At 34.9% G+C, this 15,834-nt stretch overlaps 1 protein-coding gene across 4 annotated transcripts in view; it reads left to right on the forward strand.

Annotated features, from left to right (window-relative positions):
- nalcn.L (sodium leak channel, non selective L homeolog) overlaps window positions 1-15,834 on the forward strand; it is a 155,438-nt gene that overhangs the window by 63,991 nt on the left and 75,613 nt on the right. For all 4 annotated transcript variants that reach the window (XM_041582403.1, XM_041582405.1, XM_041582404.1 and 1 more), the window contains one exon: window positions 6,413-6,487. In XM_041582403.1, the coding sequence (XP_041438337.1) occupies window positions 6,413-6,487 (75 nt within the window). The remainder of the gene's footprint in view (window positions 1-6,412; window positions 6,488-15,834) is intronic.

Genomic DNA, 15,834 nt, shown 5'->3' on the forward strand with positions numbered 1-15,834 from the left:
AAGCCAAAAAAACACTTCGAAATTCGAAGTTTTTTTCCTTCTATTCCTTCACTTGAACTTAATGAATGGGCCCCATAAAGTTAATTTGAAAGCGAACAACCCCTTTAAAACTTTACCCATACAGGAAAATAATGCAATAAAATGTGCCATTTATCGCCTAGCAGGATGCATTTCTCAATAAACAGTACAATTAACTTTCTCACAATGGATTGTCAAGTGTTTTTAACAATGCTTTATCTGAATTGTCAGCCATATGATGCCATGCAAATGTATTCAGGCCCTTAATCAATTCTCTCCTTTTACTGAATACCAAAGGGGTTATTTACTAAACTCCGGATGCAAAAAATCACGAAAAAATAACCTGCTTTGTAGCGATACCTTTTGCGGTAAGGGGAAGATTTTCTAAAGGTTGAAGTGACTAACAATGGTGATGATTCACCAGCGTTACAGTTTTTAGGCACTTTGTCGATTTACTAATGGGCGCAGGAGTAACTTCGCTAGTGAAAGAGACAGATGCTAGTTCTCATTCGCACTCTATCGCCAGGCAAATTTTCGCTCTGGCGAATGGACGTTACTTCGCAAATCCACTAAGATGTGGATTTTACTGAACATTACCTCTTTCGCCAGACTTGCCTTCGCCAGCTCAGACCAGGCGAAGTACATTGGAGTGGAAAAAGTTTCCTAAAAGCCCCAAAAAACGCTGGTGTCTTTTCCTTTTTTTTTAGAGTGGTAGCCTACAAAAGTCCTTAAAAAATTGTTTTGGGTAACCGGGCTCCCACATACATTTTCTAACATATGGAACACAAACTATACAGTGGGCTCATGTGTAGGGCATTATAACAACTATATTTTCTTTATTAATGTTCCCTGGACTTGTGTAATGTAATGATTATGATTCCGTAGAGTCAATTCCAAATATCTTCTACTAAAAGAACATGGAATTATGCAATCATGCATTTAAATCTTAATGCTATGTATAAGGATTAATGTGGAAATATAGAATTTAGCCAATTTGCATGCTGATTTTTGGGAGGCAGATTTATCAAGGGTCGAATTTTGAGTTAACGCCTACGAATTTGAAATTTGACCAATTGAAATGTATTATTAAACTCTTGTGAATAAGATTGATCTGAAAAAAACTCAAATGTCAGGAAGTCTGCAAACAACTCCAAACTGATCCCAGGACATTTTCCATGGACTAAAACAGCAATTCGGCAGGTTTTAGGTGGTGAATAGTCGAATTTGGTTTCTTAAAGGGCTATTGTATAATAAATCTTAAAAATCGAATTTTTAAAAAAACTCGAATCAAATTTTAACAATTTCCTAGTTGAATTTGACAGTTTTGGCCATAAAAAAAAAATCAAAAATTCGAATTCGAAATTCGAATTTTCACGGCCCTTAAATGTGTCAATTAACACAGAGGTCATTATCCCTTGATCACTGGTATCATGATGATTTTGTGCACCTTAGCAATGGTTAGAGCTAAAATGGTGATGATTCATATCTAATGTAAGAAATGCAAGGTAATTCTAAGTAGTTGTACAGTAAGCGACTTTTAACTTAATACATATATATCATATATATATATTTATATAGCATGTGCAGGACTTGACTTTGTCAATAAACTAGTTGCTCCTGCAAAATGTACAAACATGACTACCCTATGGGGCAAATTTACTAAAGGGTGAAGTGGCTAACGCTAGTAAAAACTTCGCCAGCGTGATGTCATTTTGCCACTCCGCCGATTTACTAACGGGTGCTGGCGTAAATTCGCTATCGAAGTGGACCTATTCTAGCACTACTTCGCACCCTTACGCCAGGCCAGTAACGTAACTACAGGGGGCGGGCCCTGGTGCGGGATTGCCTAGATACCATTTTAATTTTTGCAGTGGAATTACACCGCCCTTTCGACATTGTTTCACCACCTTCACTAATTATACACACAGTAATACAGCAGTCTTTAAGAAAATAACATCCTGAAAATGATGAAGATATAACCAATTCGGCATGTAAGCATCAAACCACACACATTTTATGACAGCTGAGTGGGAGTAATTATACAGTAAGTTGTTGTTAGATGCTTAGTCTACTGATTATATTTAAGGTATAAACCAAGAAATATATTCTTGAACATTCATGGGGTGGATTGACAATCAGATAGCGAAATTCCTGTTTTCAAATATATAAGCAGTATTTAAAAGTTGCTGTTCATATTCATTATACTCTTGTAAAACCTTATGTGCTGCATCAAGATTGTGATTCAGTGTCTGTTATCATTAGGATACTAAAACAAATCTGCCAACATGTAATTTGCTGGATATGAGTGCTGCCAAGCTCCTTGATTACTTATAGACTGGGGTACAGGAAAAATATCATTACAAACAAAGCCTAAGGATCAAGTAGTTATTATGAGGGGTAAAATAACATTTAGCCTCAACTAGCATATTAAAAATTTATTTCTTCATAGAGGATTCAGGTTAAGCCTGGAGAGTAGCTTCACAATCCGAGATTTGAGTAAGGCTTGGCTTGTATACTAGGGGGCACATTTACTAACTAATTTACTAATCAACCCTCGATATTCGACCATCGAAGTAAAATTTACCGCAAATACTTCGATTGATAGATCGAAGGAAAAATCATTTGATCGAACGATTATATCCTTCAAATCGAACTATTCGAAGGATTTTAATCCATCCAACGAACGAAATTCCTTCAATCAGAAAATTGCTAGAAAGCCTATGGGGACCTTAGTTGGCGAAGTAGGGGGTCAAAGTTTTTTTTAAAGAGACAGTACTTCGACTATCCAATAGTCGAACGATTTTTAGTTTGAATCGTTCCATTCGAAGTCGAAGTCGTAGTTGAAGGTCGAAGTAGCCAAAAAAACCATTCGAAATTCGAAGTTTTTTCCTTCTATTCCTTCACTCGAGCTAAGTAAATGTGCCCCTAGGCGTTTCTTTCTTTTCCTTTTGGCTGTTATTTTTTTTTTTCTTATGAATGCATTACTCTGTGGTGAGGTATGTTATGGGAGAGATGATAGCCTAGAGGCAGATTTAGGGGCATATTTATCAAGGGTCGAATTTCGAATTGAAAAAACTTCGAAATTTGAATTCAAAAAGACCAACCAAAATTAAGTAGAAGTTTTTTTTTTGGTCGAATAGGTCAGTTTTCGATCCAATAGGTCCATATTCGGCTGAATTCGAAACATGCAAATCGAAGGAATAGCGCATTTGATTAAATTTGGTTTGAAGTATTCCCAAAAAAATTGTTTTTTCAAAGTTCACCAATTGACTCAAAATAAGTTCTAGGAGGTCCCCCATAGGCTAAAGCAGCAATTTGGCAGGTTTAAGATGGCGAATGGTCGAAGTTGAATTTTTAAAGTGACAGTACATGATAAATTTCGATATTCAAATTTTCTAATTTTTTTTCAAATTCAATTGGAAGGTAAGGCAATAATCAGTAAAGCACTAATCAGTATAGGAACCCTGCTTCCTGACCCATAAGTTAGGAACTAACCTAGAGGTTGTCACCCCAGTGTTAAACAACCAATGATCACTACTTTTTTGTGACATTACTGTTACCCATATGTGAACTATTAAAATGGCTCTATAATGTAAAAGAAAAAAATAATGTTTTGCTATGTATGATTTTTTTTCCATTTTCTCTCAATTTAATTTTTTGTATATGGTAGGTGCTCCCTTCATACATTATAATTTATTCCATTTTATTTGCTGCATTAATTTAGCTTTTTTTCAGTTTTAATTCTTTTAGGGGTGAATTTTTGAATGAAAAAAATTAAAATTTCAAAGCTATTTTTTTGTGTACTTCGACTAAGGAATAGTCCAAATTTGATTCAAATTAGAAAAAAATTAGAATATCGAAATTTATCATGTACTGTCTCTTTAAAAATTTGACTTCGACCATTCGCCATCTAAAACCTGCCGAATTGTTGTTTTAGCCTATGGGGGACCTCCTAGAATCTATTTGGAGTCAATTGGTGGACTTCAAAGTTTTTTTGGGGGAAAACTTCGAATCGAATTTGATTGAATGTGCAATTTCTTAGATTCAAATGATTAGAATTGAGCCGAATATGGACCTATTCAATCGAAAGTGGACCTACTGGACCCAAAAAAACTTCGACTCAATTTCGGTTGGTCTTTTTGAATTCGAATTTCGACAATTTTTCAATTCAAAATTTGACCCTTGATAAATATGCCCCTTAGTAACAGCAGTTGTAATTAGCAGAAAGACTAGAATCTCGGTATTAATATTACAGAGCCAAGTCAGTTATTTTGCTAATACAATAGAAATTATATTAATTACTTCCTGATTTTATTACAAATAAAATATTAGCTTAATATGCCTTTGCTTTTCAATATTAAGATGCCAATAATTATTGCAGGACCCTAATATTTTAGACAGTACGGGTATGGGATCCCTTACCTGAAAACTCATTAGCCAGAAAGCTCCAAATTACAGGAAGGCCATCTCCCATAGAGATAAGCAAATACATGTATTGGATCAGTTTTCTGGACCCCGGTATCCAAACTAAGATAAACTAAATCCTTATAGAAAACAACACCAGCCTCATGGGTGTATTTAATTTTTAGATTATTTTCTAGTAGACTTTAGGCATGAAGATCCAAATTGCGGAATGATCCATTATCCAGAAATCCCCAGGTCCCAAGCATTCTGGATAACAGGTCCTGTACCTGTAATTCTAATGTTTTCCTTTTTCTCTGTGACAATAAAACAGAATATTGTACTTGATAAAAACTAAGCTGCATGAATGTTTATTTTAAGTTTAAATGATTTTTTAGCAGACTTAAGGTATGTTGATCCAAACTATGGAAGGATCCCTTTTCCTGAAAACCCCAGATTCCAAGCATTTTAGATAATGGATTCTATATTTGTATTAATAAACCAGTAGAAACATCTGTAGAAGACCTGTGGTTATACTTATGAGTATAAGAATTAATTATGCAGATTCAATGTTATTCTACCGTAGTTAAATTCTTGAAACTACAGCAACAATACACTCTCAATCTCCCTGTTTATCATACAGCTTTGTCACCCATAATAAATTGCCTAGGTGAAAAATCTTGAAAATGTAACAACAGTAATGCCTATGAATAAGTGCCTGTGGGCGTGAAACGCGTAAGGCGGAGCATCAATTGGTCTGTATGCCTACTTTTTAATATTTATGCTGAATAAAGAGGGATTTTTTAACTTTGAGAGAATGATTTGGAATATATCTTTGGATTTTTGACTTGGGTGCCCTTTGGAGTTGGGGGCTATATTCCGGTATCTTTTGGCCCTTTTTTGACAGACCTTTATAGATTGCAGCAGCTGAGTAGTAATTTTTGGATCATTTTGCTTATGGTCTGAATTAATTCTGAAAGAGGACTCAGAAACCTACTGTAGCTGCTTTATTTAGAGACCGTTAGACTACTCACTCACTTCCACCCCCTTCAAGAATGACAAATACAGCTCATAAGGTTACATTCAATATGTTTTCTTTATGTTAAAGGAAGAAAACAATTTACAGCATTTATATGTAAATAGCCTCTCTTTAAGTGAAAGAAAAGTCACCAGCACCATAACAGGAGGCAACATGCAGTAAAATGATGTGCCTTGCAGCATCCATTTTTTTAATCTATTTTAACTTCATAAAAGTGATTCTGCTCCTTCTAATTGGATTCATTTATGTAAATTCATTTTCCTTATTCATAACAATTGGAATCATAACTGCTAGACTCTAGAAATTAATATACTCAACCATCTAGTGGCATTGGTTCTTCAGTGATTTGCTAGTATAACGGCTCTAATAATTATTTGCCATGCTTATTAATATATGAAATGTTACTCTCATTTTATAGTGGTTATTAAAGGGTTTTAATTATTGTCGTTCTTCTCTTGCCCCTTTAATGTGCTCTATTAGCAAAAAGAAAACAGTGAGCAAATATGTAATTTTCAGTATCTGTCAAAATGTCATATTGTGCTTGTTTTTTCTAGTAGAAATAGAATTTGCAACAATTAGCCCAATACAGAAAAGAAAGCTGAGAAATAAGGAGGAAAATTTGTAAAATAAATCAGCTACATTTTTGTGTAATAAATAACAATATTTCCTGAAAATAGTTCCTGAATATTTGCATTTAAGCAGGCCATGAGTGCTTACATTTGCGATATCTGATTGGCCAGATATTTAAACATGTGAATTACCATATTTCTGTTCAATGACCAAACAGCTCTAAGTATCACTACATGCTCAGAGTAATGCAGTTCAGTTGTTAACATTGACTTAGTGTATGGAGGTTAACTCCTTTGTGAGATGGCAAAAGTCACAGATAGTTTTAAAAGATATTTTTCGTAAACTGTCTTAGATGACCACATTTGTTTTTCTTTACACTTCTAGATATTGCTTAGTTTGTTTGTGGCTGTTATCCTTGACAATCTGGAGCTTGATGAAGACTTGAAAAAACTTAAACAGGTAAGGTTCCATTTTATACAGTATATAGGTACAGCATTCACATAGTGGTAACCAAGCTATATTGACAAGGTTACCAATCTATATTGCCAACATTTTTGACACAGTTTAAAAATATGGCATATATTGAAAGTAAATGACATTTACAGGTAGAAAGTTTATTAGAAGCTCCACAGTTTAGAGGTGCTGGACGCCAAAAAACAAGGTACCAAAGCATACAGCAGAAGCATAGTTAAAGGACATGTAAAGGCAAAAAAAAATAAAATCCCATTTACTTTCTTTAATGAAAAAGAAACCTATCTCCAATATACTTTAATTAAAAAATGTGTATCATTTGTATAAGAAACCTTACTGTATGCAGTGAAATTCTCCCTTCATTTACTGCTGTGAATAGGAATTGTCAGACAGTCCATAACTGCTCTGCAGGGAAACAATCATACTTGTGAACAGCAGGGGGAGTCCCTGCCTTACTTCCCAGCCATGCAGAACTCAAGCAGCTTTGTTTATTACCCTGTAGAGCGGTCGGCGACTGTGTAGAGATTTGTATTGGATTTTATTTTTGCCTTTACATCCCCTTTACTGTTTCCAACTCCAGCTGCAGGGACAAAGATCATGGAGCCAGATTTAAACAGATAAACTGGGATTCTATTTGGAGGATTATTTTGCTGCAGCCACTGGTTCTGCAGAGTTGGAGAAAGTTTGTATAAAACAATACAAAAACTATAAAATCCACATTAGATGCATGACAACACAGGACGCATTGCATATTCTGATTATTAATCAGTCTTGCTGTATCGGCTTCTGGCAGATATTATTTGACTTGTGCTATTTTGATAATTTATGATGATTCCTGAGCATGTACACAGTCTTGGTCTTGCAAAGATGTTAAACAAAGTTACAAGATGGTGACCCCCTGTGGCCAACTTTGAAAGCATAAATCATTTGTTTGATTAGGCTTGTGGTGAAGTAAGTTCATGTTTATGTTTAGTATACAAAATACAGCATTTCTAGCCTAATTCTATTTTAGACTTTACTTCACTTTTAAACAGGTTCAGATCAGGGAATGCAGCAAAGGTTCCAAAGAGAGGTTAAGGCTATGATTGAGCTTTCATTGCTTCTCAACAAATCATTAGGACAAACGTCACTGATACCAGTAAACACAAGTATTCAGTGACATCTGTGCAGAATACCCTGTGCCAAAATTTTTGCTAAACAATTTGTTGTAAGTTGTATCCTTAGCTACAGTAATGGTGGTTTGGAAGCAGTTCCAATCGTAAAGGAAAGTGATTGCCTTAAGCCAAAGAGAATATGAATTTCTATGTTAAATGTAATATAAATGCTAATTTTTAAAACAAGAAAAAAAACATTATGGAGAAAAACAAGGCTGTTCTGTAAGATCTCTTTGGTCATGGTTATTAGCAACACCAGCTTAAAAGGCAAAATGGTTAACCTTTAATATTTCTTTTCCACAGCACTGCATCATTTATTTGGTCCAAGCAGTGCAGGAATTTTATATATACGGAAAGTCAAGTAAAACTGTATATTTTATAGGTGATCTAATTGTTTACCTTGCAAGAAGCAAACGTGAAGGAGCAAAAATATCTCCATTTGGATTAAGAAATTAAGCCCATTATTTTTTTTCTGTCTACACTACAGTAATAAGCAGCAAGTACTTTCAGCACAAGTCCTATTGTTGGGCTCATGCTGAATTAGGAGTATACTACCCCTTTAAGGAAGAGATTGTAAATGTCATGCTGCAGGTATTGGAACAGACATCATAAATGTTAGATTTAAATGGACATCACTGCACTGCACTGGTGTAAATCTTTTTTCATTAAACAATGTATATTGGGGCTGATGTATGTCATTTTCTAACCTTCCTGTTCACAATATGTTATTTTCCAGCCAGAAACAGTGTGACAATAAACACAAAGATAAAAAAAATATTCCCCTTTGTGTTTTTTAGCATTCAGTGCAATAAGATCTAATACCCCATTAAATTGTTACACCATAAAAATTCAAGGCAAGCCTTTGTAAATTTAAAGGTATCTGTATTTTAACCATGGTTTTGCTTGTTTAAAAATACTGAGAATTAATAAATCAATCCTTCAATTTTAAAGGGGTTGTTCACCTTCAAACAACTAGTTGTTTTCAGATAGATCACCAGAAATAACAACTTTTTCCAATTACTTTCTATTTTCTATGTTTCACCGTTGTTCTAATATTGAAGTGTAAAGTGTAATTGTTCACCTTCTAAAGCGGCTCTGGGATGGGGGGTCGCCGACCCTGTAAACTGTTCTAAATTGATACATTTACTTGATACATTTCTTATCTTTGTCCCTGCTGAGTAGAATCTCTGGGTTTCATCACAGGGAGTTGTTAGAATAGTTGCTAATACTCCAGAGATACTGCTGAGAAATGTATCAACTAAATGTTGCAAAATTGTAACAGTTCAGAGTCTGTGCCTGAATTACTGAGCTGCCAGACTCAAACACCAGAGACAGGAACATTCAACTTTAAACTTAGATTTTGGAAAAAAACTGTAAAAAATAAATGGAAAATAATGGAAAGTAATTCAAAAAAGTCTTTAATTCTGGGGAACAATCTGAAAACAACTGAACTGAAAAAAGTATTTGGAAGATGAACAACCCCTTTAATTAGAGAATTCTTGAATGTAGATCCATGGCAAATCCAAAAAAAAGGTTGCCATATGATATATGGAAAAGTCACAAAAAAAAATAAATAGATCATTTTACAGTTCAAAATTTTTTTAAAGACTAAATCAGTTTTCAGAACAAAGGTCTAAATTGATTAAAATCAAGTGATTTATTTTTGCTTCCTTACATTTTTCCTTTCTGCTGTACATTACCATTAATTTTATTTTATGATAATTAAATTTTTATATGAAATTGTAGAGGGCCTCCTATTTGTCTGCCTGCCTACCTGCTGCTTGCTGATGCGTGGGGCACAGGATAAAGCATTTTTTTAAACAGCAGGCTTGTTTGTTAGATTGTTCACAATGTGTTTAAAATGTGAGCTCGAATATGAGAGAGAATGTTGTTGTGATGCTTTTAAAAAAAATTACTGTCTGCTTAAAATGTGTCTTAAGTAGATAGAATGTTAATTAGTCTGGTACATCTGTAAGTGTTAACATCACTATGAAGATGAAAACACTTCTCAAGCTTAGTTTGAAAAAGATTTTTTGAACTTGTCTTCCATCCTCAAGATCAAGGTCCCTGTTGCCAGCACATGTGGGTTTTATTTGTATCTATAGAAACTGCATCTTACTTATTATCCAATACTGCTGTGTTTCAGGCTTGCTCATAAACTGGTCTCTCATGAGTTATGGATAAACAAATACATTAGAGTTATAATGTTGGAAAAACCCATTAGGAAAACAGAGCCCAGAATAACAGCAGTGTCATTCAGTACATAGTAAAACTTGTATACACAGTACAAGGGGAAATACAGAATTTTAACTAGGGTTTCCCTTTCTAAATTCTTTCACAGATGGTCCAGGCATGTATAATGCATTCCACACATTATGCAGCACATTTATAGTACACAAAAATAAACTGTATACAGTGAGAGCAGAATACACATTTTTTGTTTTCTGACCGCTTTTTAGAATAATGTTTTAAGAACCCCACCCCTTTTTTCACAGACCTTGAGTCAATTTTCTTGAAAATGTTACCTTAGTTTACCTTAAAATGTAGCTTCATTTACCATTATTTTATAGCCGCATTTCTGAGTGCATATTTTCTGATACACATAAGACAGTCTGCTTTTTTTTGTTCTGTGAGTCTAGCTCAGTGGAGCTCAGTCATACTGACACAACAGTTACTTTGCAGACTATGAGAATTTCCTTTATTCTGTACCTAAAGTGCAATGGGTTACGATTTCAGGCGATTTGGGCCTATTTTTTTGGGCTACTATAAACAAGGTAGGTAAAATGTACAGAAAACATCCCCTGTGTCTGTTTCCTAAAACAATCAGTGGTCTGAAAGCCATTTACAGTAGAACCCTGATTTTACATTTACCAGGGGATGATGTCAAAACACAGTGAATTCTAGGAAAATGTAAAATACAGGGAAAAAAGATGCCACTTGTCTGTATGGGACCGCAAAAAAACAGCATCAGTTCTGGAAAACTGCATACTCTTCCTGCACAATCATGCAGCCTATATAAAAATATAGAATTTAAGTACCCATTTATCAGTAACGTAACTAGAGGGGGGCGGGCCCTGGCGCAGGACGTGCAGCCGGGCCCCCCAGCCCCCCTCCGTACGCTATTTTATGCATCAATCCAGTGGCGCGCAAGCTGCCGTGGGGCCCTGAGGGGGTGCAGGCCCTTGGCCAATTGCACCCCCTGCTCCCCCAGTAGTTACGTCACTGCCATTTATCTTTTCTATTCCCCTAAACCCATAAAAGGGTTATGAAAGGACAAAAAAAAGTTAACATCTATCCAAAGGCACCACAAAGGGCAATGTAATTTAATATTAATGCATATGCTATCTGCATGTTTTTAAATCACTGCATCACTAGCACTCCTATTCTGAAGTTGGGATTAAGTTAGCCCACGTTCATTATGACCCCCTCTCCTTACTTTGAGTGTGGAGCATGCATAGAATTTAATGCCACATTGAGGTTATGTAAGTGTTTTTCCCTTGGAGTCCCTAGGAAACTTCACCCCTTCTCGCTGACTTAAAAAGTCCCCTTGAAGTGAGTTTTTCAGCACCTAGGGAAGATGTACAGTTTCTAAAGTAGAAACTAAAGTATGTTTTTTAAATGTTTTATGCAAAAGTACAATATAAGGGTTGATACTAAGACCAATTCATCCTCTCCAGGAAAATATGCACAAACAAATGGCATTTTTAACCTAAAAGGATAAAATATGTGGATGTGGTATTACTAGCATTCCCATTCTGAAGCTGGGGTTACATCAGCCCCGTTCCTTATGATCCTGTCTCCTTACGTTTTGTGTGGATAATGCACAGAATTCCATGCCACAGTAAGGTTCCCATTAGTCTTTTTCCTAAAGACAGGCCCTTACCATCTCAGAGGATGGTGATACAAAATAAACTCAGAACACTGTAAAGCTTGGATATAAATTATTTTGTTGCTTATATACATAGGATGAATGAGGTGTCTTTCAAAATCTTGCCATTACATTAAAATATACATTTTCTGCAATATGCATGTAATTATGATCTGCTTCATGCTGTATTAGAGACAGGAGGCACAAACACATTAGCATTGCCATGCATTAATATAGCAGAGAAAAACTTTAAAACAAAAGATGTAATTAGACAATACATTTCAATAGCTTAAAAGCCTAAATTGGACTCTCTATTCACTTGGGATATGGATATGATTAAAAGAGTAATTTCCACTGAGCATGACTGTTATTGTTCATTTAGCTGTAGTATTAATTGCACATTCCCATATGTTGGGAACTCTTTAACAGCAGAGAAGCTGCTCTTTATGTTTAGTATTGAGCATGTTTTCAGTAAGTAAACTTCATTTTAATTGCATTTATAAAAACATCGGTAACAATTATTTTACAACACATGTTTATCAAAAGCATTATGAAATAGATTATAATATGTTGAGGACAATGTAGTTTGTTACTGACAGAGATAACTGTATATATTTCAATTTTCTGTTCTATCTAACAAACAATAATCAAATGTATTTTACCTACAATGCAATGTTCTAACTCTGCATTCCAACATAATTGCTGGCTCCCACAAAGTAGCATGTTCAGTAATTTCCACACGATTTAATAATATAGACAAAAATTTTCACCTGCAGTGGTAGTGTATTTGCACAACTTGCAGCTATGGTTTTATCACATTGTTCGATAAATTGCAAAATTACACATTTCTTAGATGTGTGTGTGTAGGCAAACCACCCAAAAGGGAAGATATAATACCACCTCAATGCAAGTGTTAATTCTATGGAAGCTTTGTGCCCTGTACTTTTTAACTTGCACCCTCATGCAACAAAATGGACACAACCACCCTTTGGGTGAAGGGTGCAATTGCAGAGGACTATAAAAATACTTAAACACAAGCAACCTTGTGAATAGCATTGATGGATGACATTTTTGTTGCACCTTGCCTTTGTAGACTAACCTTAATAAACATATTAGAAGAAGTGAAGGTCTCTGGGCCTCATTTACCATTTTGTGTGCTCCCTCTAGGGGCAACATTTTGCACAAGCTTGTATACATCAATATGCCATACACTAAATGTGTGTGCCCAATTTGCCTTGAGTCTAGCACTAGCACTATTGTAGCTATTAAAGGAATTGTTCAGTGTAAAAATAAAAACTGGGTAAATAGATAGGTTGTACAAAATAAAAAGTGCATCTCTCGTGGTTTCCACTGCGTGGTTACCAGCCAGTAACCAATCAGTAACTTGAGGGGGGCCATTTGGGTCATATCTGTTTGCTTAAGAATCTGACCTGCATGCTAAGCATCAAAAGCAAATTCACTGAAAAGTTATGTCCCTTGAAGGCCCCCCTTCAAGTCACTGACTAACTCAGAGTTAGAGAGCTGCACAGCAGGAAGTTAGGTTCTGGCTATTGTATTAGACATCCAGTCACTCCAGCCTTTATAGATTACATTTTTGGCTAATTAACTATATTAGATATATAATTTATTTTGCATGGCCTATCTATTTACCCAGATTTTATTTTTCCACTGAACTGTTCCTTTAACATGAAAGAGCCTAAGGCTCAAGTCAACTATATACTTGTGCCATTTACCTGGCTCAGAATTTCATTCTGCTTAAAAATCACATACAGATGAGGTGCATGTACATATAATACCATGCCAACATGCCCAGAAACACTCAAGTGCAAGCTCTGCTGCAATTACAAACAAGCTTTGAGCTGTGTTGTTGTGTTTCTTAACCTAGGTGGGAAATACACATTTTGTATTGGTTTGCATTGGCTTAACTTGCAAACATGCTACATTTTTGGAAAAAAAGTTAGAAGAAAAAGTATTTTCTTTAAGAAAACATCTCTGACAAAGCCTTATATATTTTGTGCTAAAATGGCATTTAATCATAGCCTATGTCTCAGACAAAACTGCCTTAACAAATGATATATTTGTGTGGTAGGTTTCCAAGGCTCTGCTAACTGTCTTTTAAGAATGTCAAGTGCTATATCAGCAGTTCACGCTTTGTACATTGCAAGTACCTGATTAAAGACAAAATTTTATTTCTCAAATGATGTGTTTGTTGTAATACAAAAGAGACATGTAGGGGCAATTTATCAAGGGTCGAATTTCGAAGTACAAAAAACTTCTAAATTCGACCATCGAATTAAAAAACTTCGAATTCGAATATCGAATTAGAAGTTTTTTCAACAAATTTGGCAATCCTGCGGTCGAATAAAAATCGTTTGAATGAATGATTTTTAGTGATCGATCAAAGGATTTTTATTCGACCAAAAAAAAAGTGCTCAGGCTAACATTGCACTTCGGTAGCTTTAATTTGGCGAAGTATGAAGTCGAAGTTTTTTTTAAAGAGACAGTACTTCGATTATTGAATGGTCGAATAGTCAAACGATTTTTACTTCGAATCGTTCAAATCGAAGTCGAATGGCCAAATATAGCCTATTCGATGGTCGTAGTACCCAAAAATTTACTTTGAAATTCAAACTTTTTGAAATTCGAACATTCACTCGAGCTTGGTAAATATGTGCAATACATATTGCTATATAAATGTACTTCTGTGTACCTTCTATAATGAGTTGAGCAGAAACCTAAAATCTGGAGTGGCGGTGCATGTTATCTACTTAGATTGTGCTAAAGAATTTGATACAGTACCACACAGAAGGTTACTAGGGAAATTAAGGAATATTGGCTTGGAACTTAATATTTTGTAATTAGAAAACACTTTATTATTGGACAAGTTTCATTAGTGGGGTACCGCAGGGGTCTGTCCATGGTCCTTTGCTTTTTAATTTGTTCATAAAGGACTTTGGGGTATTGTAAGCACTATCTCTTTTTTTATTGATGATGCTAAAGTACTAAAATCCTGTACAGATTGTTGCTGTTTTGCAAACTAAATTGGAAATATGGGCGGCAAACTGGTAAATGAGGTCCAATGTTGACAAAAGCAAGGTTACACACTTGCTTAAAAATAACATAAATGCAAGATATACACTAAATGGAATGTTGAGAGCATTCTTAATAAAAGGACCCTTAAAATCAGTGGGCCTGCAAAATTTTCAAGAAAAGTAATTAAGATAGTACTCATACAGAAGTACCCCTGCTGGTGCAGTTTTTTGATAACAGGAATACCAGAAGGAGGAAAAATTTCACGTCCCGATGTGTAATGCTAATAGAGACCTATCCACACAGACTCAAGGCCGTAATTGCCACCAAAGCTGCATCTACTAAATATTGACTTGAAGGGGGTCTATACTTATGCAGTTATTTTGTGTGTTTCATTGTATGTAATTTAAATTACTTTGCAGAAATCTATTGCATTCACTAGTCAATTTTTGATAATCAGTGTCAAAAACAACATTAGATTTATTGTGATCCAATGTTTTATGACAATAAACAAAAACTTCCATTAGGGAGCATATTTTTATACAGGCAATGTATATTTTGTCTGATTACATTGTTTTCACTTGTCATGGTACTATGTGTCTATGAAATGTGCCATATTTTTTTCATTCACTTGCCACCAATCATGATCTTATCTTATAACTAACAATTTTATTAGAAATTCCCAGTATAGGTATCTGCAAATATTTATTTTTACAAAACAATTTTGTATAAAGGTTAGTGGGGTTAGTAGTTTAATGAATCCACAAACAAATACTTTTCCTGGGTATTTAATGAATAAATGATAAAGTTATCCACGAGTGCATAACTCATATCTCACTGGCTTCATATTAAATTGATGGTAAACAGAGAAAAGTAATGTTATATGAGATATGATACCTGGGTACCTGGTTGGTTGGGAACCCTTTAAGAGGTCACACAAATGTAAAGCAGACCATTTAAAAATGGCAACTGGGAGTCCAATTTTTCACTTGAATATTCATGGGATTGGCAGCCAACTTGTTAACCCCACATATAGTTCTAATACTGACATTTAAAATATGCATATTTTAGGAATGTGCAATGTAGAGTTAAAAGGATAAACAATCACAAATTGCTGTCATTTCCATTATAAGCTTTTGTGTGACTCAATAAAGCAACCGTTAGATGACTGCTCCGAACATTTCTATTCTACCGTGCAAAGCTTTATTTAATTTCCTGTGGTATCTCCTGCTTTTGTTACAATTTTGGTAATTACATTTTCTTTGTTACACCAGTTCTATTCT

The sequence above is a fragment of the Xenopus laevis genome, chromosome 2L (genome assembly GCF_017654675.1).
Source record: "Xenopus laevis strain J_2021 chromosome 2L, Xenopus_laevis_v10.1, whole genome shotgun sequence".
Classification (NCBI taxonomy): Eukaryota; Metazoa; Chordata; class Amphibia; order Anura; family Pipidae; genus Xenopus; species Xenopus laevis.